The sequence below is a fragment of the Pithys albifrons genome, chromosome 13, assembly GCF_047495875.1.
Source record: "Pithys albifrons albifrons isolate INPA30051 chromosome 13, PitAlb_v1, whole genome shotgun sequence".
Classification (NCBI taxonomy): Eukaryota; Metazoa; Chordata; class Aves; order Passeriformes; family Thamnophilidae; genus Pithys; species Pithys albifrons.
This window is the reverse complement of record NC_092470.1, coordinates 13,026,549-13,052,116: the sequence shown is the minus strand read 5'-3', so window position 1 is coordinate 13,052,116 and position 25,568 is coordinate 13,026,549. Positions and strand designations below refer to the sequence as shown.

Below are 25,568 nucleotides of genomic sequence, written 5' to 3'. Positions count from 1 at the left end.
CCACTGAGGCTGAAAGTCTGGTTGTCTTGGCCTTTCCCCCATAGTCATCAGGGAAATGTGTCTGCTCTGCCTGACAAACCAAATACACCTTTAAAGTATGTGACCCAGCTCTACATTGACTTCAGGCTTAAAGAAGAGAGAGTCTGCAGGCAGAGCCAACGCCAATATGCCTGTACCAAATGACAGTGATATTCCTGATTTTTACAAGACCAGCTGCTTCTGTCTTTGGATGACTGGTTTCTGAAGCTCACAGTTTTATTACCAGAGAAGTTTTATTACCACATCAACCATGGCTGATGGTCGCAGAGGACCTGAAACCCCAGACTTCACTGGAGTCACGAGGCCTCAGAACCATCAAACATAAAGCCTACAGTGACTCAAGTTAAGCAGCCAAAATCTGTGGCCATTTAAAGAATGGTGCAGTTAGCGTATATAGATTCCTTCATGCAGAAGTTGACCCCCAAACTGCTTCTTGTCCAATCTACTTTCCAAATGCTAAATAAAATCAGAAAAAAGGATAATTTGAGGCATTGTAGTGACCCTAGGCATCCTTTACTTTGTACTCTAAGTGATTCATTCCTTTCTGGAGATATTATTGTGTTTCACTGCTTTGTTTAGATCACCTCAAGAGTCTTCTTTGGAGAACCTGGCCCCTGGTTCAATGATCTGGATATGGACGGTGATAAAACATCAGTTTTTCATGATGTAGATGGCTCTGTGTCAGAATATCCAGGCTCATACCTCATCAAGGAAGATAACTGGTTAATCAAGCACCCTGATTGCATCGATGTGCCTGACTGGAGGGGTTCCATCTGCAGTGGACACTTTGCACAGGTAAAGCTGCTTCTTTTGCAGTATCATTATCATTCTATTTTATTTTAAATTTCTTGGTACTGTAAAACTTGACTTTTAGAAATAAACTTTCTTCATGGTGTTCAGTGTGTATTCATAAGCATATCTGCACAGGTGGTTTTGAACATGAGGAATACTGTGGTACATATTCAGATACTTTGGCCTTGGCTGCTGACAGCTCCAACAACTTCTGCCTGAAGTCTCCTGAGAGCTCCATGGGCATTAACAGATTAATATTTATAAATCCATGGGCTGTTGGCTAGTTATTTTTCCTTGACTTATGGAGGGAAGTGTTGCCCACAGTGTTATGAGAAATGTGCTAAGCAGTTGAAATTAGACTTCAGCTCTCATGTTATTTCATCCTGTGTGTGACCACCAAACCATTCTTCCCACCACAGGAGCTCTGAGTGCTGCTGCCATGAGAGTCCTCACTTTCCTCTGCTGGAATTGCCTGATTTTGTCCTGGGTGTTGCAACTGTTGTTTTTTTTTTAAGTTCAGTGCCACTACAGCCAATTTCTAACCACTGAGCTGGGGTTCTTGCTTCTGAAATCTAGACAGAAGGGTCCTTGTTCAGAAGTCAGATGTCTGAGATAGATACTGCCCTGCAGCTGAGGGTTGGTTAGCACAGTGAAACACCTCAGCCTTGCTGCAGCCTGTCTGAAGCCTTCTCTGGCATGTGCACTTGAACTCTGTGGATGAGGAAACGGACTTTTCTTCTTTCCTTTTTTTTCTTTCTCTTTTTTCTTTTTTTCCTCCTTTTTTTTTCTTTCCCAGAAAACAGCTTGCTTTGTTGAAAAGGAAGCCTCAGAAATTAATTGTAAGTGCAAGGCATGCAGGTCCTTGCTGTGGTCACAGGGCTCACATCAGCTCATATCTATTGAGTATCTGGGCCTTTAATATTTTCATGAAACCCTTAGTGATCTTTTTTCCTCTAGATGTACATCCAAGCCTACAAGCCAGCCAACCTGAAAATGAAAATAATAAAAAATGACTACCACAATCACCCACTCTACTTGGAAGGGGCTTTAAGCAAAAGCACTCATTACCAGCAGTATCAGCCAGTTATAACTCTGAGGAAAGGCTACACCATCCACTGGGACAAGACAGCCCCTGAAGAGCTGGCCATATGGCTCATCAACTTCAACAAGTGAGTGATCCCAATTCCAACATTCCACCCAATAATGTAACTTCACATTTTTAATGGGTGAGGTCATCACCTCATGAGCTCTTCCAGAATGAACATGCTTGTTCCAGGAAGTCCACTGAGTTCACCATCTTTTCATTAGACATCTCAGATTCCTGTTTCCTCCCCTGGGAAGTCCTGCAAGATAACATGGTTCATTTTTGGAAATTTAGAGCTAATTCATCCCTGGTGCATGGAAACACAGGTGTAGAAGTCAGGAGCAGATCTGACCTACATTGCTTAACTAAGCCATGGTTGTTATATCTAATTTACTTTGCATTGATTCATCTCAATCCATGAAAATTTGAACTTGCTAGGAAAAAATAACTTATATTTTTCATAGTGAATTATTTAGTTTGGCTTCTAGCATGCACAGTAAAATAATAGTTATATGTTGACTTGTTACAATGTGGGTCTTTGCTATTTTTAGGAATGACTGGATCCAAGTGGGGTTTTGCTATCCTAAAGGGACGACATTTTCCATTCTCTCAGACATCCACAACCGCCTCTTGAAGAAAACATACAAAACTGGAACCTTCTACAGAACCTCTCAAATGGAGAAACTGGAGCACAGATACCCTACCAAAGGATATTATTACTGGGATGAGGACACTGGGTAAGGAAGCAGATCTTGCTGATTTGGACACTGCCTTGCGAATGCTGCTGGAATTGTGAGCCATTTGGCTAAAGCCACTAGTGAGGATCACAATAAAACCAGGAAGGATTTCTGGGAATGTGACCAGTGTTTAATTTTCATGGGACTCCCACAGCTGCCAGTCATTTATAGCCTCTGCTGCCCTGCCAATTACTCTGGGAAATGTTTTGCCAAGTGAATACAAATTAGAAAAAAAAGAATCAAAGACAAAAGCAAAGTGCAGACCATGAAACTTAACAGAAGACACATGCAAACCTTGTTGTTATGAACAGCAACCATTTCTAAACACTGTGACAGGGGCGCACAGGAACTAAGAGTGTAAAGTCTATTCTTTTCTTTTAAAGGATTAAAACAATGGGAAAGAAAGAAAAACCTAAAATACAAAGCATATATTTCTACATATATGTATCATTATAGAATGGAGTTCAAAGGGAGTTTAGGTGCCATCTTATTTCTCTGTTCTAAGTTACCTGAGCTCTCTAAACCTTTTCTGAGACTTGTGTCCTCTTTTCTTTGCATGTGGTATATTGGGCACTATAAAATGCAGACATCAGGGTGAAGGGTCACAGTGCACATTGTTGGAAAGCATAGGAAGGAGTTTGTCAAAACTGGGAGTTGGCATTTTTTGTGCACAAAAGTTTGAAGGACGCTTTTTTCTCCTGCCTGCAGGCTGCTGTTTCTGAAACTCAAAGCTCAAAATGAGAAAGAGAAGTTTGCTTTCTGCTCTGTAAAGGGCTGTGAACGAATAAGAATCAAAGCCGTGATCCCAAAGACAGCTGCTGTCAGTGACTGTGAAGCCACAGCCTATCCCAAGTACATTGAGACACCAATAGTGGAAGTGCCAATGCCAAAGAAGCTCTCCAGTGCACAACTGGTAAAGCAGTTGATTTATTATCACAGAATGATTGCTCATGTAAATCTGTAGTTCTGGCACATTATTATGTCCACAAACATGCCACGTTCAGTATATCCTGTGCATGATTTTCTGAAATGGTTGAGGCATGTGAAATAATAGGAAACAGATTCTTGCATATGCAGAGAGCACAGGTCCTCCAAGGACAGAGCCACAGAAGACTTGGGTTGAAGTTGGGTACTTGGTCTTCTGGGGCTCTGATGTGCTGTGCTGTGCTTAAAGGCACAGGGTGAAAAGTGACAAGCTGGAAGACAGGTTAGTTCAGGGAATTTGACTCTGGAAAGGCAGTAGGTTCCTTGCCTGCCCTCCAGTTCCTCCAGGCTGTAAGAACAGCAGTGTCAGAGATAGGACTGCAAAGCTGAATGTTTCATTCATATAATGCACAACACTGGCTCCTGTATCCAGTCTGGTTCTGGGGGAGGGAAGGGGATATTTATCTGTTATTTGTTTTTTTTCTCTCATCACCCTTGAAACTGGAATGCACAGCAAAGCCTTAGAGAATTATGTGTCAGTTCTGCAAAGTGAGAATCACTCTGCCATTTGGTGAAACAATTTAAATGGTGACAGGATGAGCAGAAAGGTTACCACTGTACCCAGTTTCATTAGCAATGTAATTTGGCAAGTCACTGCTTATTATATAGCTTTCTTGTTGATTGAATTTCAAGGTTTAAAATGTGGTTGGAAAATGCAGCATTCAGGTAATGGACATTCTCACTAGAAAAACTCTTTTCTCTCCTTGTTTGCCTTTTTTTTTTTTAAACAGAAGACCAAGGACCATCTAATAGAAGTGAAAATAGAAACTTACAAGAAACAGTATTTCCACCTAAAGGATGACTTTGCATACATTGAGGTGAGCAAATCCTCTCAATGAACTTATATGGGATGAAATTCTAAGATACTTGCTTCATCTTTATGGAAAACTTGGTTACAAAGTTACTATGGTTAGTCAGATTCAGATCACTTCTGCTTTGTATTTTGAAAAAATAAAAGACAAAAGGCTGCAACTTTCCCTACTCAGGAAAATGCAGGACAGCTTGGCCTCAGAGACCTGGAATTCTGCCCTTTGATAGACAGTCCCATGACTCAGGTCTATCAGTGCTTCTTACAAGAAATTGTTTGCAATTGTGTTACTGTGATAGATCAAGAGTGTTTTTCCCCTGCACAGGTTGACGATGTCAGGTTTTTCCTCACCGATGAGGGTATCCAGCTGGTTGTCATTGATGGACATCATGGAAACGTTGTTGATCGAGTAGCATTCAAAAACTCCATTCTACAGGGAATCCCAGCACAGATAGAAAATTATGTCAACAACATCAAAGATCAGTGAGTAAATAATCTGGCCTCACTAAGGTGCAATGTACAAGAATGGTGTATAACACTCCTCATCTTCCTGGATTTTGTCACCCAACATGGGCCAGACACCCAGCAATGTGTTTCTGTGCCCAGTGGCTCCAACAGAACTCAAATGTGTGTGGGACGTGCAGGCAGCAGCAGGATGTAGACTCTGATTTAGGAACTGATTTAGGAACTGATTGAGCCCCAGATAAACTGCAGAGCTGCATGTGACTAATAAACTGCAGAGCTAAGTTTATGTTGTGAGTTGCAAACAAACTGCAGACAAATTCACAAAGCACTGGTCAGTACAGATGTGCACAGTTTGCATTTTTCTACTTCCTGCATGTTCTCTCAGGTTGCAGAAAATTCCGCTAATAAAATATATTCCTTTTTGCACATTTTCCTGTCCAGACCTAAGGACTGGATTCTTTCATATTTTAAGTATGGGCAGCCAGAAATGCAGAGTTGTAAGTAGCCAACACACGTTCCTGCATCCTGGAGAACAGCAGCTTCATCTGCTGGAAGGAAAATTGGAGCAACATCAGAAACCTGTTAACCAAAGGGATTCTTCCCATATTAGCTTGTGGAGTGCTCTTGGGAAGTGAATATATTTCATTGTTGTTTGTGAGGAGACTGCTGAAACAACTCATGGATTTGGGGGTGCAAGAAGAAGTGTTTCTAGCAAGGATAAGCTTTCCATTTATTTAGGCAACTCTCTGCAGGCCAAATGCCTTTTTTTTTATAAAATAAATCCATTTTTATGATGAGTTTCCCAGGGACAAGAAAACATCTGGTGAATTTACATTAAACTTCTATAGCAGGAAATGCTTAATAAAAAATAATGATTTTAGTGAACTGAAGGAAGAAAAAAGATGTGATTCAGCAATCCCAAACTTGTCAAAACCAGCCTGCCAGCTCAAACCAATCTTGTAAGCACTGGAGCATTTTAACACCTCACGTTTATTCTAGGAAAAGTCCTGCTAACTCTTAACTCTTTTGCTTCTCTTGCTCCTCTGCCACCACCCATTGCTATTTTCCCCTGAACAGTTCCAATTCCAGCTGAGGTGTTAAGATAAATCTGCTGTCCTCAGGAGCTCAGGACTTGAGCTCCATAGGAGCTGCTGCCTAATTAATTTTAGTGACTTGTGTCCACAATGATGCTGTAAAACAGACCCAGCATGGCTCTCGTTCTGCAAGACTGTAAATGCCATTTGAGTCAGGGAAGTTTCATTCCTGGAAACCCCACAAGATGAAATAAAATAATTTCCTCCAAGCAGTTGTTTGCTCAATTCATGTCATGCAGCTTTAATTAGGAGGTGAACAAAGACAACATCCCAGCCCCACTGAACAAAGTAGTAAAACTTCCACAAAACTCCATGGAGAGAGCTCTTCCTTATCTGGCTTTGAGGTGGCCATTGGAGGTGTCTGTGGGTCTTGTAGGAAGTAATGAGTTTAACTTCACTGAGCATCCTGTATAATGAGAAAAGTCTCACTACATGATTATGTCTTCATGTTTAATTTGGGTTTTATTCTATCCTTCTAGAATTAAGCCTAACCAGATATCAAATTTTACCCAAGAAACTACAGATTTGCATTAGCTTAGTGCACTTACCTCATGTCTTTTGGCATTTGTAGAGGACCCAAAGAATTTTGAGGTGAAATACAGTACATGCAAGTAAGTCAGTAATAGTGATATGATAGTAATAATGATAATGCACTTTTTAAGCAGAAGCACACTGAAAGGAAAGGAATTAGGCCAATAAAAGTCTCAGAGAAGTGAATTTCTTCAAGTTTAGTCTGCTAATGAAAAATGAAAGAACAAGTAATTATTTGAGACTTGCTAAGAGCATTCCAGGGAGAGCATGTGTCTTTCTGAGCAAAGCAGGATAGAACTGCAGGTTGAAAACATTTAAACCATCCTAGAAAATGGTGTTAAAAAAAAAAAAGGTGACTACTGTCTGCTTTCTAATGGGTTTTGCCTGACTGGAAAAATAATATATGTTGGAAACTGTTGGAAGGCACTGATAAAAGTCATTAAAGCTGAAGCCACTATAGTTCATGGCTGTTTGAGTCACACAGGCAGAAGTTACCAATGCTCAGAACAAACAAGCAAAGAATGTGTTCTGGCTCTTCATCTCTTTATATATGTCTTTGTTTCCTTCAGCTCCATAGTGCTGGTGACATCTAAAGGAAGATTCATTTCAAGAGGACCATGGACTAAAGTGCTGGAGAAACTTGGAGCAGAAGAGGGGCTTAGGTTAAAAGGTAACTGCCCTTTCAAAGCTCAGTTCTAATCTCTTTTGATCTATTCCCCTCCCAGGGTTCCAGTAAAGGGACCTTTTCTCTGCTTCTAAACTTTGCCTTGCTTGTTTCTATCAGCATGTACTCAAAGATGATGGGCCAGTAATTTATTTATTCTGTGAGGCTGCACCCAGTGCAGCTTTGGATAACAGTGCTCAGCTGAAAACTTGATGGAAAAATTACTCTGGTAGTTGTTCTCAAATGCCAATAATTCAGGGGGTTTGGTTTTCCAGACTAATAGTAAATAAAAAGACATTTTAAAATAGGAATATTGGACCTTTTCCCCCACTAAGTGCCTGAAACCAGGATTTTTCACTTGTCTGAACTTTTTTTTAGTTCATTTTCTCTTGAAACAATTCCGACTTTATAGCACAGAGCATATTGATTTCAGAACATCACATATTGCAGGTTATTGCTCTAAGTGCACGTTGCTCCAATCAGCTGAGAACTTTTGCCTTTTCTTTGTGGGGAATGTACGTCTTGATTATGGTCCTGAACTTCATTCCTGTGAACGTGTTGAACACTGTCACAGGTTGCCAGAGAGGTTGGGGATGTCGCCTCCCTGAAAGTGTTCAAGGCCAGATTGGATAGGACTTGGAGCAACGTGGTCTAACAGAAGGTGTCCTGCCCACAGCAGGCAGGTTGAACTAGATGACCTTTAAGGTCTCCTCCAATTCGAAACAATTCTAGGTTCTATGATGATCCCCCCACCTTCCCCAAGCAGGAAAGGGGTTTGAATATAACCACCATGTAAATAATGAGAGCTTCAACAGAGAGCTCAAGCTGTCTACTAGGGAGTTTTTTTTCCTTCTCACTTTCTCCTCTGCAGTGTAGCACATGTTGTTACTTAATGGAAGCACACAATATATAGATAAAATTTTAATTAAGCTAAATGAGGAAAATATTTCTTCTGTACCTGGAGAATGCATGTTGCCAAGGTTTGTGTGCTCTTGTGCATCTGTGCCCATCCAGCCATGGGACACAGCCGTGCACACAGGTTTTCTGGTACAGCCCTGATGCACTCCTGATATATTTGCTCTGATTTGCAGAAAAAATGGCTTTTGTCGGCTTCAAAGGCAGCTTCCGCCCAGTCTGGGTGAAGCTGGTCACTAACGAGGACTCAGCTAAAATCTACCAAGCACTGCCAATTCCTGTGGTGAAGAAAATGAAGTTGTGAGGACACCCTGCTGTTCCTCCTGGCTGCCAGCACTGCCCCATGGGACGGACTACTGACTGCTCGCCGCAGGCGCTTCGCCAGCCTGCACACCGGGTGTAGCATTTTGTTGTTGTTGTTGATGTTCAAAAAGAATCTTACTGTAAGTAGCTAGAGTGGCCACATGTGACAGAAAAGCCTTCCTCTGTGACCAGCGCGTGTCCCGCCATCGCCAGCCCCGCGCTGGCTCGCGCACCGATGCCGTGGTGACTCTCGCGTTACTAAGCAAGATTTGACCTGTTTTTACCAGGTGCTGGTTTTATCAGCACCCCTGTGACAGACTAACTTGTGTGCTGCCTCTCCAAGGGAGAGTTCTAGGTCTAAAGGCCACTGAGGGTAGTTGCTTTTACCAGCCTCTAAGTTGTCTGGACACTTTATTTTTCATTGTGTGACTGGCTGCTCACATAAACACGGAATGCCAGTTCAAAGGCTGGTTGACAATCTAGAGGCAGAAAGAACATATTTGAATGATTACCTGGATGCTGGGAAATGTGACTGGACAGTAGGCATTTATCCTAAAGCTTCTATGAGGTTTGATCAAGCTCATTGGGTTGTGTTTTGTACGTGCAACCCAAGGCACATAGTTGGGGAAGTGAGGAAAAAAGGAGCAGACAAAACACGCCAGTGGAGACTGATGAAACCACATATTTCTGTTTGTTCAGAAAACTGCGTTTTCCCAATGGATCAAGGAGTTTTAAAAGTGATTGTACAAACAGGAAATTTTCCTCCAACAAGCAGCTGTAGGCTAGAAGGACAGCAATGTCAATTAACACAGGTATTTTATTTTCTCAGCCTTTCCCATGCAACCTTTCCTCTCTGTATGATAATGTTCAGGGTCAGTCTGGAGGGTTTATGTTGTCAGTTAAAGCCATCCCATCCAGGGCTTCCAGGTTTTAGCTAGGATTTCTGGGACTTACCGTAGTCAGCATCAAACAGGGTAACCAGCTCTCTCATTCCCAAGACAAAGCAGGAATGGGGTCAGACTGCTCTGCTGTACGTTGCTTTCTGATCTTATCCTAGGGCTTAAGGACATTATTGTCTTGGATCTCCTGGAAGAGTTACATGACACCTGGCTGAAAGGTGACAGAGGCCTTACCAGGCAGCTGAAGAATTAAAGTGGGAATCCCCCTGCACTAGTTGGATGTCTTGTACCTCCTCTCCCCCTGCTTCAAACAATACCTGGGTACTGAAAGCAGATTAGAGTGAATCAGGACTCCACAGGGGCATCTCTTGTAGCTGGGAAAGTAAACATTACCTTGTAAAGCATTTAAAGCACTTCAGTGTTTAATGATATTTCTGTCTGTTGCTCAGAAATGCCATGAAGGCATCTCTGGAGGCTGTGGCTGTTTTGAGAAATCTAAAGGTAGGAGGAAGTCTAAAAGACAGGATGACGAGCTTTTCAAAGCACATAGAAGGACGACTTTGTCAATAATACTTGGTTTGTTTCCACACTTTATCTCTGCCTGTCCCCATTGCCAGAAAAATTATTCTAGTTGATGATGACTACTTCATTTTGCTCTAAGTAAAGTTTACAAAATTCAATTGCTTTTTCCCCACAGTATCCAAAAAGCAGTTTATGAAAAGCAAAGATTTTGTGTGCCATTCCAAAGGCTGGGCAGGTGCTGTACTCTACAAGCCTGTTTTAGATCAGTCACTCTGAAAGTCAAAGCAACCATGAGCAAAATTTAGATAGGCCTGTAAGTTACATTCCCCTCAAGCCTCTCCTGGGTTTTGAAACTGGAAATGTTCTTTGCAGTCTTACTATATAATTGTTTTGAATTCACTGAATGTCATGTGTATTGCATTTGAAAAACAAAAAAAGAAAAAAAACGAAAAAAGAAGAGCCAAGCATTCCCTCCCTGCTTCCCAACAAGAGTCTGTTAATGAATGCTTTTTAGGTATTTGTGCTGTTTCCAGAAGGAATGGCCAACACTTGTAAAAGGCAATAAGGTGAATTGTTTTTTTCCCCAAATCCTTATGATGCTTTGGGAATTTAACAAATTATTCCATGGAGTCAGTCACACTGGTGGTTCAACCATGATCATCCAAACATTTATCTGATGTTCTCAGAGGGCCAAAACAGAGCCATATCCATGAAGTCAAGGGAACAGACTAACAAGAATTCCCTTGAGTCTGTCAGTCTGTGTTATCAAAACCTCTTCACTGCCCTGAGCCAACGCCATTGATGCCATTGCACAGGTGCTGGTGGAACACACTTGCTTCTAAGAGATGGACCAAAGCAGGAGTATTTCTTTCATGAGCACTTGAAAAATGGTGGGCAGGAAAGCTGGGCTTGGAGTGTGCCTGGAGTAGGATTTGGCTTTGCACAACCCCAGTGCAGGGATTGCCCTCTGTGGTGCTTCACTGGCCACAACCTTTTCTGCTCCCTGTAAGTCTGTAAATGGCCAGGAGGATCACACCAGGTGGGTCTATCCCCTAGGCAGGTTTGTTCTGCTTCTACAAGCACTCTGCCTTTATGCTGATGTGTAGCTTCTGATTTTACTGGCTTGGGAATTCTCAGGGTGAAATCATAAGACTTGGCTCTAGAAAAAAAATACACTTTTTTTTTTCTTTTCTAAAAAATCTCATCTTAAGAGAAGAAAACTTTTAAGTAGCTTGTTCTATCATGCAAAGCTTGTCACATGGGGCGTGTTTTGGAGCTCAGGTGGGTCTCACGCTGTGAATAAGGGGTAGGGAATCACTGCAGTCTGGAATCCTGAGGGGTAGCAGAGCACTGTGGCCGTGTACTGGGACAGCCATGCCAGTGAAATGCAAAGGGCTCCCATCAACCTTCAGGGGTGGAGTCAGTGTGTTGCTCTGAAGACAGAATGAAGCCTGATACCATCAACAGTCAGCAAGAGCTTTGTGCCATAAGATTAATCTTTGACTGTTCTAGAAGCTGCACATACACATTCTGACTAGTGAATTGCCCGACTGCTTGATCTTTGTCCATTCTCTACAGTCCTTGCACAACTGCAGCGACCCTCTTTGTAAGGTTTTATTACAGATGTTGCCATGCAGATGTTTCCATGTTTGCCTACACAGTTGCCATTGGTAGAGTGTGGAGTTTTGGTTGCATTTTGTTTGTTTGTCTCTGTTTGTTTGGATGTTTGGGGTTTTTTGCCTCTGTTCGAATGCTTGTTTTACCTGTCGCCGAAACAGCTGGTCCTTTTTCGGAGTTAGATGTTTGTACATTTTCTTATAGACTTTCCAATGAAAAAAGATATATTTTCTATTAATTTATTACAATGGCACTAAGACAACTTAATTGCAGACATATGAAGCATTTTTACTGGAGATGAGCATTGTCCAGGTTGTTAAGGAGGCTGGCAATATGTCTTTTCTGATAATCTGCTTTGCACTTGAAAGCTCTCTATGTCCGCAGACCGTGGTAATGCATTGACTCTCGGGTTTATGATGACAAGAGCTCTTGGGACATTGGTTCCAACAGATTGTGGCTTACAACTGAAATAACATGTAGTTGTTTGGAGTACGCAGTGTTTATCAAAATAAATATTCAGTGCAAATTTCTTATTTTATTTTTGTTTCTCTACTTATTTCAAAAGACAAAACCCAAGAGGCCAAACAATCCCCTGTGAGCATTGTCTGGCCAGTCTGCACAGTCCTCAGCACATTTCACTGACTGCCTGGTCACACTTGCAGGATCTAAGAGAGGAAGATGGGAAGGGAAGGGGATGAATATAGGAAGGGGTATATTCCACTAGGCATACCATGGGAAAGGCCTGTATTTGGGGCGGGTGGAGGACTATTAGTATATTAAAACAAAAATCTTGTTCCCTATGAAAAATTTTTTTTCATTGAACAGGGTAAACATGGAGTAAATATATCTGTGGAAATAATATATAAAATACGTATAAAGTTTTTGTCCTGGCCAGCTATTAAGGCTTATGAGAATATCACTGTCACATCAAGTAAGTCTTTGACTGTAAAATTTTCACGCTGAGATGGTAATTATAACATTAATAACATGACATTGGAGCGCGGTTCCCGGTGCGCGCGCGCCCCCCGGTGGCCGCGCTGGGGCGCAGCGCCCGCTCCCTCCGCTCCCAGCGCCTCCCTGTCCCAGCATGGCAGATATTCCCAGCTGCGCGTCACGCTCCCTGTCGGTCTCTTACGAGCAACTGAGCTCTCACAGCTTCTGCTCACAGCTACAAGGATGCTTCACAGAGCTTTGGTACTCCCAAATCTGCTGGACTAGAACAAACGTTTGACCATGCCCCCAAAGTGCTTTTTATGCAACCTTGCAGACCTTCAGACCAGCCAGTGCATCACCTCCACCAGAAGCTGAGGCCACTGTGATGTGCCCAGGTTTTTCCTCCCCAAAGGGCCATCCCAGCAGCCGCTCCAGATGCTGTTCCGTCATCCTACTTTCTTTCTGACCAAAGGATGGGGAAGGGATGTGTAGAAACCACTGCTGCAGCCACACCCTTCCTCTTCCTTCTTCACAAAATACACCTCCAGAAGCTCCTCCCTTAAGCCATGGAACTGAACCCAACCTATACACTCACTATATAACCTTAAAAACAAAACTCATGGGACACCTCCAACACTGTGCAAACAGAATAAATTGCACTTTGTCAGTTTAACTCTCAGATAGAGTATCTCAGTAGTCAGGAGCAGTACCAGGACACAGAAAGGAGCCTGTGATAAGGGAGCAGGGACAGGACTCAACAGCAAATTGCTCTGGATAAAGTAACTTACAAACAACTGTGTCTTCTCCTTTGCCAAAGGTGGTAATGCAAGATCATGATGAAATTCCCAGCACTACCGTAACCTCATCTCCTCACCTATTGTTAGGGTTGGATGAGTACTACAGGATAATGTTTCTTAGAGTACAAATACCTCACCTGAAACCCAAGGGTCTGTCAGCTGATAGCAACACCCAGGAAATTAATGCAGCTGATTGGAATTCTGTTTTTGCTTTCCTGTAGTCCAGCTCCAGTGTACAACTGGTAACTACTACAGCATCTGGGTACCTCTTGAGCACGGTCTACCCTGTTACAGATCTGAAGTTGATTTTTCTCACCCCAGAAAGTGAAACTGTCCTGGCTTATCAGTACTGATGGAAATAATGTGGCTGAAATGTATTTCAGGCCTTACTAGGGTTATGTGAGAACTGAGCAATGTGGTTTAAATGGTGGTGCTACATGGGAACAGAGGTTGAGAGTGGTAAGACGACAAGTGGCCTTTCCCTTGTTAAGTTACACAGCTCATTTAGTTCACAAGAAACTACCTGGCACCCACATCAAAGCAAAGAAAGTTTTCAAAATCTGCTCAACTGCTGCCTTAAATGCCAAAGCACTTGCATGTTTGTGCTTCCGTTAATCTCCCTGGAAACTCCATCCTATAACTGCAATTATCTAAACTCCACACAGTTATTAACATCTTTTACAACACCTAAACATTAAGAGCAAATTCCGGGGCTTTGCTGTTCACTTCTTTCTAACACACAGCAAAGTCCTGTTGACATGTAATTCTGCGGTCAACAAAGGCACTTGAATTGATTTAAATATTAATGATTTAATGAGTGCTCAAGGCTCTGGTCAGTGCTTCTCACAGAATAAGTGGGCAGGCAACCAGTGCAGATGTCCAGCCTTTGTTCAGACCCAGCTAAGTACCTCTAAAAGCAGCAGATGTTATAGGCAGTAAAGACGGCCCCACAGTTTTTTTGGAAGTATCACTAAATTACCTAAGAGGCAAAAAAGTTTTGGTTATCAGCCTTATGAATTAGATCATTTTAGTCCCTAGTCTTTTAAAAATGAGTGTCTCTTTTGTCCAACTCCAACAGAGCAGAGACACAGTAATTCTGAGGTAAGAAAGAAAAAAGTGTCTGTTTCTGAGAAGTGTTAAAAAGCAACATACTCTTTCCTCATTTTCTTCCATGCTCAGGCCAAGGATGTTGCCAACAGGATTATAGTCACAGCCCCAGCAGGCAGTGAGCCACCTGAACATTCAGAACTCTGACCCAGGTCACCTCTGTGCTGCTCTTTCAGAGTCAAGGTACCCACAGGCATCCTCATGGGATGAATTACAGCACTTCACAAGGTGTCATCGTGCAGGGGAAAGTGCAAGGGATCTGTGGGTGAGTGGAAAGGCCACTGGCATGAGGACTGTCTTCTTATCAACAGCAGCTGCACAGCCAAGACTGTGGGCTGCAGGAACTGTATTTGCTGGCCTTTCCCAGTAGGACTGGGAAGACCCTGAAGCTCCTTTAACTATCGCCTTTCTTCCTCACAAAATACCAGTATCTATGTAATAATAATTTAAAAAATAATATACATAGCCCAAATTTTCTTAGAAATCAATTTTTACAATTATTACTGTTAAATGATGGTTAACAGATCTGGTTTTCATATTACAGAAATAGTGATACAATGCCACCAATAACACAGGCAACACCAGTATCAACAGTGAAAAATAAATCACATGAGAAAGAAACAAACAGCTTACCAGTTGTCCTTGGCTGAAGGCTGGCACACCCTGTAATCTTGATTGTAATTTTCTGTCAGCTTTTTAAAAGCTAATCAAAAATTGCAATACATAGAGCTCTTCTGCTGGACAGGGATGGTGTGTCCAACCCTCTCACAACACCCAGCTTCTCTACTGGAGGAGAAAATATACCATCATCCAAAAATCCAAATGGAGTGTTTCTCCTTCTTGAATCTAAGCAAGCTCTAGCCTTCCTGGCAATTTGATATGACATGAATTCAGTGGAATTTGTCCTATTAAAATGGCACAGTATGAAAGAAAGAAAACACTGATATGCAAAAATAGTTCATTTTATCCCAGAATACAAATTATCAAATAGCAGTGTATCAATGGACCTAGTAGGATATCAAGAATCTTAATAATGAGAAAAATGAGAGTAGCAATTAAATAGGCATTTTAAAAGTGGGGCCATCCCCATTATTCAGGCACAGATTCCCTGAATTTCTATAAATGGCCAGTGCAATTAAAAAAAAAACCAACAAAACACCTCCCTGGAAAAGGCAAATGGTGTTACTCCTTGAATAGAAAGGGAAATGAGCCACAGATAAAGACTGGAAATAATTTCTATGCCTTACAGTAAACCCCTTGAGAACAGTGGCCAAGTATCAGACAAAAATAGGTTGTTCTGTATCTTAACAAAATGGAGTATTAATTTACCATTTCCTTTCTGGGAGAAAATGGAAGGAGTTCAGTAACAGTGACAGAGTCCCCTGGAAGTCAACACTGATGTGACTGTTCAGCAAAATGCTTTGACCACTCTAAGCAGAGATCAGAAATCCTGTTGTGTCACAACAGGCTTAAAGAAAACATTTTAAAAACTGGGAGATCACCTAGTAATAAATGCAGTAACAAAGCCAAAGGCAAACTACAAGAGGCTGAAAAAGAAATGGGAACCACAAAATTCTCTGGTGCATGCGAAGAGAAAGAGTGTGCAGGAACTATGAGACAAGACCGGCAAAAGGCAGGGGATGACAGGGAATGTCATTGCACCATGATGGATAAATCTTAGAGATGTTGTAACAACCACACTTGCAATTCCCATTCTTTTTAAATTATGGACACTGCTTACATCTCCTAATTAGTAAGATGTAGTAGTTGGTGGACTTGATGATCTTAAGAACTCTTTTCCAACCTAAATTATTCTATACAATTTGTTATAAATTCAATTGCCAACATTCCTTCACTTACTGCACCTTGTACTTCTCTTGGGTCTTTTCTGGGCCCTGGTCCTGGAAAGTTAAACATCAAATTCCCTACTTTTCTTGTGGCTGAAATAAAGCCCTCAAGAACAGTGGATGTACCTGTGCTCTTGTAGGTCAGAATGCAAATAGTTTTTTTTTAGCAAAACAGATAAGGCGCATAGTATATATTATGATTATCTTAAACAACCACCAAAAAAACACAACAAAAAACCACAAAAAAACCCCTCAAACAAAAAAATGCCAGAATATTTTTTCCAGTATTTTATTACATAAAAAGTTGATTGTCCATTGTAAATTTTCACAAAGTGCAGCCACATCTTGTTGACAAATTGTTGGGTTTTTTCTGAGAAGGACAGCAGGGTTAAAAAAATATAACGGTAACTTAGAAAAGTTAGTTATAGCACTAGAACAGAGAATAAGCTGAGGGGAGAAAGGCAGCAGACATTTAGCTGTCATGAAAGCAGGTGATTTTCCACGTACCTCTGTAAAGAACTGAAATATAAAGAATATGGTAAGAGCTACAATTACCACCCTACTTGTTGAAATTAGTTTTAAAGGAGGTATCTGAATGTTCTGTATGTAGAGTCAAAAAAATCTGTTATTGAAAGCCTGAAAAGACTCCAGTGAAGAACCCACCTTCTGAGGTACTTACAGAATGTTGGTGACATTAAGTAAATTTTTGAAGATATTTATTTTTATATATACATATCTTTTACATGTGTGATAGTGTTTGGGCTTCTTAAACTGTCACCAAATAACACTTGCTTATGTAAAACTGTACTAGGACAAGTGCAAGGCTCTCAAAGACTTTGACAGTTTTAAAAGGCAATCTAAGTCATCTTGGAGTAATGAACTGTGATATCAGAAAAAGACTGGCTGGTAAAGCAGTTCCTGCCACAGTGCCACATTATACTTACTAATGTAGATCAGTATTTGTTGAGTGTAAAACTTGAAAAAGGGAGAAGAAAAATCAGCCCAAAAAACCTACTTGAAGGCAGCATTTCATATTTTGTATCAAAAAGCCACTGCCAAGTCCTTACACCTATTAGACCTAAAAGAAAAACCCCAAATCAACCAACAAACACACCCAAACAGTCTAAAATTTTAATAAGCTATTGGCACAAGATGTACCTGCATTTGGCATAGGCAACTTAATGACTCAGAAATAACCAAAGAAGAAAAAAAATCTGGTCAATATAAAAAAAAAATCCTGGTTGAATTTCAACCAAGATCCTTTTAACTACAAAGGGGAAAACCCCAACCTACTGGAAATGTAGATTTATGAATGACTACAGTGCAGTAATTGTTTCTCAAACCCATTTTGTCAAAAAGGAACTCATGTTTATGTTTCATAACATTAGAACTACAAAAACTGCATTTTCATGTGTTTCTGATCAAAATATTGTCATCTCTATACTACAGACTTAAGTTGTAAAAAGAAAACAATCATTAATATTTCATTTTTTATAGTTTCATCTGCCCTTTGTTCTTCTCATGAGATGAGAGGCAATACTGTTTAATACTGGTCAATGCAAATCCAGAATATGCGACTAAATGATAAATTAGTTCTGAACAAGAAATGGACTGCACATCTCTTCTACCCAAATATCTACTGAGACTCTTCTCAACTCTGCTACACACCTGGATTAGTAGCAGAATACAAAAAGTAATACAATTAATCCTCAAGAAACACATGATTTTAATTTTTCCATTCAAACAGGCACAGACCTGTTCAATGAAGTGCAGCTGGAAAGGTTTCTTTAATCCTAAATTCAGACAAATATAATTAAAACTAAATAGGTCACCCAGAACCTTCATCAGCATCATTTAGTCCTTAGATACAGAAACCAAAGATGAGTTAGTCTGCCCCTGGAATACTTAACCAAATGGAGAATTATTTAAAAGATTTTACTACTCTCTGAAACAACAAGTTCAGAGAATAAACACAATTTTATACTTTTCATACTGCAGTATTCCACAAGGTCAACCATTATGGTTCAATTAGGACCTTTTATACAAAACATTTGGATTTTAGCACCTTAAATAAAGACTTGAATTAACATCTTACTAGCACTGAATGAAGACAGTCAATACTGTGCTCATCCTCTGAAAAATGATCTGGACCATATTACCAAGTCCATTTAGTCCCTAACAGAGAGTAAGGCAGAATGGAAACAATTCTAAGCAATGCATCTGACTGAATAACAACACAATCTTCCCAATTACTTAAAGTATTTGCTCCCGTGCATCAAACTTCACAGTATCCACATCAATCAGGAATCTGTACCCAAAAAAGAAAACAACAAAACTGGTTCTGAAGCATCAGTGATATGTCTAACTCAAAGTTTAACTCTGTACTGTAACCAGTTCTTTTTCAAATATTTAAACAAACCGTTAAATCACTAAACCAAATTAATTTCAGAGTTAAAGCTATTTCTTCTTGCTCACCATCTGTATAATGTAACATTTGCTTCCACAGACACAGTTCTGAATGCCCTGAATTCGGCTTTTCCTTTCACCCTGACACTGCTCATGCAGATGCTGTAATTCCATTAACTTCTGAAGGACACAGAATCTCCTTTCTGCACAGATTTGGAGTGCATTAGCTGAGCTGCTGCGTAGCTTCTAACGTGCTCCTAAGCACTGCTGTGGAGTTCTTGGGACAGAATGGATTGAGTTTATTTTAAATAAACATGTAGTCTAACCAGACAAGTCCAAAACCCTGTAATTTCAGGCATTTTTGGCCATTGTAACTATTCTTTGCAACCTTGGGCAGTTTTGCATCAACTGAGTGTCAAACTGGTTCTGAGAGAATCCTTTCATCACACTGCACTAGGCTGGCTGACAGCAGTTGTGAATCAATGACCAAGATGAACGTGGCTCCTACAGATTAACATCAGTGTATTCTGAGACCATAATTCTTCTCTTTCACTTAAATTAAGCTTGTGATGTTAGACACACAGATTTGTATGTTAATTTTAAACAACAAAAGCATAAAAAAATTACAAACTAGTCAATTGCCAGTATGAAGCATCATCCTTCCTGTACCTAAACAAATGGCCAACAGTAAGGAGTAAACAGGTGAATTTCAACACAAAAATATAAACCTCAGTAGTCTCTGATTCCTTCCCTCTGCCCCCACAATAAACCCAGGACTCATAAGGTGATTCCCTTCAAGGAGCAGCAGAGCAGGGTTCAGCCTGGGTAACGTGTCTGTCATAGCTCCTCTCTCTGTTTGGTCGCTCGGTTGTCCTCTTTGATGCTATTTGATGATTTCTTCTCTGCATCTTTTTTCTTCTTTGCTTTTTCAGGTTTTGTTTTGTTTTTCACTTTCTCATTTTCATCTGCTCCTTTGCCAGGATAAACCTGACCTTCCAGAGTGACATCTGCACACCTTTCTTGATTTATCAGGAAGTCTTTGATCTCCCAGGCGTAGCCGCCATCACGCAACATGAAGATGGCCCGATTGGAGCCGACAATGAACCTAAAGGGAAGATCCAGATATTTTTCAGTTAAGTCTGTGCTTTTTGAACAGAACAGCATTGGCTTAATTCAGAGAACCTCCACAATATGTTTAAGAGCAAAAAGCTGGGTTTGTTGTTGCCTGGGGCTGGGGACAAGAAAACAATCTTCTAGGATGTTTAATTAATTGTATTAATTTATAAATAACTAAGGAGGCAAGAATATGAAGAAAACTTAAGAACTAATTTGGCACTATGTAAAATTCACTAAAGAGCATTAAATTTGCTTTATACACTTTCTGCCACTCTTCTCAGTCTCAATACCAGAATGCAACATTCTTCTGTTTCAAAATGATTCTCTCTCTCTAAAAGAAAAAAAAATCACACTCTTTTAGTCAGGGGAACAAAAAGCCCTTTGTGGTGACAAGTTTTCTGAGTGTGATGTTTTCCACTATGGACATAAAGGCAAACTACTGCAGCTAAAACTGATCAATAGCTGAAGAGTATGAGATATGACAAATCCAGGCTATACATACATCATGTGTGAGTGCCAAAAAGGTTTGTGCACCATAGGAGAAGTTTTGTAGTGTGACTTGAAACAAATTGGAACATTAACTGATACAGAAACAAAAAAATAGTAATGGACGATGCAGATGAGGAACGGCACAGGATGAACATGAAAAGGTTTTCAGGAGGAAAGAAGAAAGGATTCTGCAAAGGCAGGAACTTTATCCTTGTGTATCACAGTTTACCTTTGCACATCATAGTTGGCATTGAAGAGACCTCCCTGCCACAAGCTGGTAATTTCTTCTGTCTCCTTTTCTGTGGGATTTCCTGACACCGTGACAAACATCATCAGTGTCTTTCCCTTTTTTGTCATCTGTAGGATGCTTTCAGGCTTGCCTGGATCAATTTTTGAGAAATCTATTGGTGCTGGAGGCCTCTTGTGTTCAGGAAGATCTCCCTCTTCAATGTCATCATCTTTCTGTTTTGAAAAGGACAAGGAGGCTTTTAATTAAATTGTTCCCCAAAGATGTCTTTTTTTTGTTTTAATTTATCTTTCTTTAGAGAGTAACTCTGCTATGACAAAACATTTTTTAGTTTAATGATGGAGATTCTGGAACCAAAAGAACCAGAAACTTTTGTTTCAGGATACTTCGCCAGGAGTACTCTCCATTTATAACTCTACCCTCAAAATGATACATTTTCGTATTGACAGGTAGAATTTAGTTTTACCATGTATTAAGAAATATTTCAGCCTCAAGGCTAATTCAATCCAAGTCCACCTAGGAAATTCATAAAATAACACTTTTTTACAGTTTCTCAAAAATATATTAAGTATATAAGATGTAGTAAGAAAGTTGTAATAAAAAAGCTCCTATGCACATAAATAAAAAACCTGCATTTGCATTTTGCTTTCAGAGTTCGAAACTCACTTCTGGGAATCATGCAATTGCTTGAGAATTTAATTTTCCTTTCTTTGTGTCTTCAAACAAATATTATCATGTGAATACATTTTTCAATGTTCATGCATGCCACAGGAAGACTTTTATTAAAGGTTTCACGACTTTTCTAATGGACAGATGCAGCTCACAGTCTGACAACATAATCACTAAGAACAAACCACTGTTACAAAAAAGAAAAAAACCCTCTTGATGACTCTGCTGAGGCTGACAGGCATTTAAATATTTAGAAAGGCACAACTCAAACTGCTGCCCCTTAAAGCAGTTCACAACACAGAGGAGTGAATATAGTGACAACTTACATTAAGCCAGAACTTGATTTCTTAGACAGTGTTTGTATAATAGAATTAGAAAGCAAAAAACGGAACAGAAAAATCCAGAAGTCTTACACTGGCATCTACCCAAGAACTACTAAATGAGCAGGAATTAAGGCAGATATTTTGGGTGTTGTCATGACTTCAAATACACATCACTCCATCAGGAACATGAACTGTAGCAATATCTAAAGATATCCTCTCCGAGGCCTCAAAGGTCAGGAGCCAAGCTGATTTTTAGAACTCAGTGTGCGCTACCGTCACATGTCTGCATATGTACATACACAAACTCACCATCATCCTCCTACAACACCCACGGAGCAGCCCATGCCCTTTAAAGGTTAAGGTTTCATACAAGTGACCTTATGTTCTTTACCCATCTCAAATCCATACATTCGTTGTCTTTTTGACAATACTGTTAAAACTTTAGGTACCACAGAATAAAGATTTAGAAACCTTAGACTTTATCCGTTCTTTTCTTACCAATTAAATGACTGTTTCAATTTTCCAAGTCTGAAACTCTTTCAAGTAGTTCACTTGCCTTTAAATTTCCATATGAGATGAACTGGGAGAAAAGCCCCAGGAAAGTCCCACTGCCCTCACAAAGTGGGAACATTACTTATCTTGGAGGAAGCTGGAAAATGCTGAGATTGGTAAAGTTCAGTGAAAATACAAAATCTTATGTAACTGAAAAACATTCTTCAGTATTAAAAGAATTAGATCCTTAATAGATCCTTAATTTAGTCTGGTTTGACTATTGCAGAACTGTCTTATTTCACAGTTTTGGAAGAGAAAGGCAGAAGTAAATGTTTCCAAATACTCCTTAGGAAATACAGAAATTGACTTTGGATTCAGTGACAACACAACCTTCTACCATAAACCACCTATTTTTCCCTTAACTATTCATCTAAAAGTTTCTAAGGCTGTATTGTTACTGTTTGAATGGAATTATTAACAGAAACTGTCAAAAGCTCCCTTACATGACAATTCTTTCCTTGATCCTGTACAAATTATCATTCAGTTTTGTTTTATAAAGCTATATACGAAGTAAGAAAAACGGAAGTGTGAGCTTTTCCTTTGAAAAGTCCAGCAGACACTTAAACAGTAACATGACGTTGCAGAGGGAAAGCATTACACAGACACAGTAATAACCACATATTCCTTCACTTCCTCCTCCCCTCAGCTCCCGTTCTCATGCATTTCTCATAAGTGCCCTGGATTCTTATATTTAAAAAAATTAGCAACATGTCACTTAATTCCTTCACCTATTCAGTGATCTCAGCTCAGTCAAGCCTGAGAAACCCTGAACCTGTAACAGCAATGAACTATTTAAAGCATATGACCTTTCAGTAACAGAGAGACCTCTGGACCAGGTTCTCAGTTTTGTTTCCAGCTCCCCAGGACTCAAAGCTTCTGGAGAGTCCCTTTCCATGAGGGAAATCCCTTGGTGGCTTCCTTCAAGCTGTAGCTGTGCAACCGAGCTGCTGAAGCAGCTCTGCCTCTTCTCCCTGTTCCCTGTGCTTGTTTTGCATTAGATCACTCTCCCGGATCACCAGGCAGTCATGCACATGGTGCAAGGGGCAGCAGCAGAGCCTGCATAGGGAGGTGGCTGCTCCTGCTGGGAAGGCTGCTGGATAACAGCCTCAGCCTCACCAGGCTTGTGGCCTAACCCAGAGATGTTACAGCCACCACCCTCCAATGGTTTTAAGAATAACTGATTGGGAAACAAAAAACATTAGAAGTCCTCTCACTCTATTGAATTGATTCTGTACAGTTCTGTGCCCTGTGTCCCTCATTCCCGAGCATAATTCCTGCTCTTACCCAAATTCACAATGGCCCCTTTTCTTCCCACTCCATCAAGTGCACTCATGCCCTTTTCTCTCTGTCCTCCAGCCACCACTCCCTCAAGTCTTTCATGCTCCCTGTGCATCCTGACTGCCACCAGGCAAAATGCCATGCACAGCTGACCATCCCGGAGACCAAACAGCCCTTAATTGTCGAGCCTTGCCTCAGTAACTCAGTTCCTCTGGGGCTCTGCTCTGTGTGTCTCTCTCCACAGCAGCAACACCAGCCCACGCAGCGACTGCCCAGCTGCTCTGACACATCTGCACACAACCTGGCCACGAGCATTTGTGCAGCACATGGAGACCTGGATCAGTGACCTGCTTCAGCTGAAGAGGAAAAACCCTCAACAGCCTCCTGATGCGTGTGCCATAGGGCTGGAGCAGAATGTACCATGAGTCTCTCAGCAGCATTAACCTGAGTCTCCCTTTCATTCATGCATCTCATTCAAACCCAGATATGCTCACCTTTTAAGAATTTTTCCTACAGTGCCCAATTTGGTTGAAGTTGGGTATTATTATCATTTAGGCCTTGATTTTTTAGCAGCTGGGACTACTGGGTCCTTGGCTGATACCACTATCAGAAAGGCAAACTTCGAGCTTTTTACTAATGTTATTTCGAAGTTTAACTCAATTTTCTAAGAATTTCCTTTCCTAAAGGGAGATACATCGTAACAGTCCATGAGTGAACAACTCCCCAACCTTCAAACCAGGGCCAAGGCAAACTTCCTTACTTCTCACAAAAGTTACTTTTTCTGTATTTCACATACAAAATCCTACTTCTCCTGCTTGACTGATATCTGTAACTGGCGTTAGAGGAAACAGAAGTTCTCATTCTATTATTTCCTTCAGTTTTGTGCAACATATTCCAGGGAAAAACTTCATGGGAAAGAAAAAATGAGAGTGATGAGTGCTCTGGCATTTAAAAGAAGGTGATGGAAAACAAAACAGCAAAACGAACTGAACAGTGGCATGACGACCACATGGAGAAAAGTGACGGGGAACTGCCAAGGGAAGTTATGGCAGCGGGATGAAGGGGATGGAGGAGGGCGCGAGAGCTGGAAGGAGAAGCCGTTCCTACGAGGAGTGATAAGGAAAAACCAAACCAATACCAATGCATATTCACTCTGAAAACGTGAAATGAATACTCCTCCTGGTATCCAACCCTCGGTCACAAAATGTATAATCCTCAATACGCTGAAAAACGGGAGTTTTCAGGCAGAGCGGGCCCGCACCGAGCGCGGGGCCGGCGGGGCAGGGGCAGGGCCAGGGCCAGGGCAGCGCCCCCGAGCCGCGTCCGTGGCCCGGACTCTGCAACCCACATACACCGAGCCAGGGCCTCGCAGGGAGGCACCGGCACCTGCCGCCCTCCACCCGGGCTCGGGGATCCCTCCCGGCCACCACCAGGCCCGGGGGCCGTCAAACCCGGGCAGAGCAGCCCCGGCCCCTTTCCCGCGCGGTCCCGGCCCCTCCCGCACCTCCCACTGCTCCAGCAGCCGGGCCATGTCCGCGTCGTTGTAGTCCCGAATGTCCTTCTTCTTGGGCGGCCCCGGCCGCCGCTTCCCCTCGGGCTCGCCGGCCGCGACCACGGCGCTCACACACAGCCCCAGGGCCAGCAGCCCCCAGCGCGCTCCCGCCGCCATCTTGTGTCGCTGCGGGGGCGGCCCGGCCTGGTGGGCGGGAACAGCGGAGGGGGGAGCGGCGGAGAGCGGCGGAGAGCGGGACTCTCGGAGCTGGGAGGGAACAGGGGATCGGGGTGGGAGGAGCAGCTGGAAAGGGACAGGAGCTCGGGATGGGAGGAGGAGCTGGGAAGGGACAGGGGCTCGGGGTGGGAGGAGGAGCTGGGAAGGGACAGGGGCTCGGGGTGGGAGGAGGAGCTGGGAAGGGACAGGGCTCGGGATGGGAGGAGGAGCTGGGAAGGGACAGGACTCGGGGTGCGAGTTAGACCTGGGAAGGGACAGGGCTCGGGATGGGAGGAGGAGCTGGGAAGGGACAGGGGCTCAGGGAGGAGGCAGCGGCGCCCGGAGCGGCGGCGGCTCTCGGTGTCGAGGGGCTCCCCCCCGCCCCAGCCTGTGCCGCGGTCCCTGCAGGGCCCGGGGCTGGAGCGAACGCTGCGCATCGTCCCGTTACATCCAGTCCACAAATGACGGCCCAGCTCCTGGGGACTAAACTACGTGATGGCTTCTTGATGCTTTTCTTTAAAAAGCGGGATGAAAAGTATCAGCGTTCGCTGATCTGTGTGATAGGAACCGGACCCATCGCGCGGGTCCTCCGATTTTGAGTAGTGTCAGCAATAGTAGGTTTAGAATAGAAAATGGCTAAAT

At 42.0% G+C, this 25,568-nt stretch overlaps 2 protein-coding genes across 3 annotated transcripts in view; one reads left to right on the top strand and one right to left on the bottom strand.

The window, feature by feature from the left end:
* The window catches only part of CEMIP (cell migration inducing hyaluronidase 1), a 106,458-nt gene extending 94,472 nt beyond the window's left edge, over positions 1–11,986 (top strand). For both annotated transcript variants that reach the window (XM_071568053.1, XM_071568052.1), the window contains 8 exons: positions 619–834; positions 1,789–2,000; positions 2,467–2,652; positions 3,361–3,565; positions 4,368–4,454; positions 4,770–4,927; positions 7,104–7,204; positions 8,290–11,986. In XM_071568053.1, the coding sequence (XP_071424154.1) occupies positions 619–834; positions 1,789–2,000; positions 2,467–2,652; positions 3,361–3,565; positions 4,368–4,454; positions 4,770–4,927; positions 7,104–7,204; positions 8,290–8,417 (1,293 nt within the window). In that variant the 3' untranslated portion in view covers positions 8,418–11,986. The remainder of the gene's footprint in view (positions 1–618; positions 835–1,788; positions 2,001–2,466; positions 2,653–3,360; positions 3,566–4,367; positions 4,455–4,769; positions 4,928–7,103; positions 7,205–8,289) is intronic.
* Positions 11,987–19,299: 7,313 nt separating this feature from the next.
* On the bottom strand, positions 19,300–24,938 carry MESD (mesoderm development LRP chaperone). Its single transcript, XM_071568525.1, has 3 exons — positions 24,723–24,938; positions 20,379–20,611; positions 19,300–19,649 (listed from the first exon to the last, which is right to left on the bottom strand). The coding sequence occupies exons 1-3, from the start codon at positions 24,885–24,887 to the stop codon at positions 19,382–19,384; spliced, it is 666 nt and encodes a 221-aa protein (XP_071424626.1). The 5' UTR covers positions 24,888–24,938; the 3' UTR covers positions 19,300–19,381.
* Between the last annotated feature and the right edge of the window lie 630 nt (positions 24,939–25,568).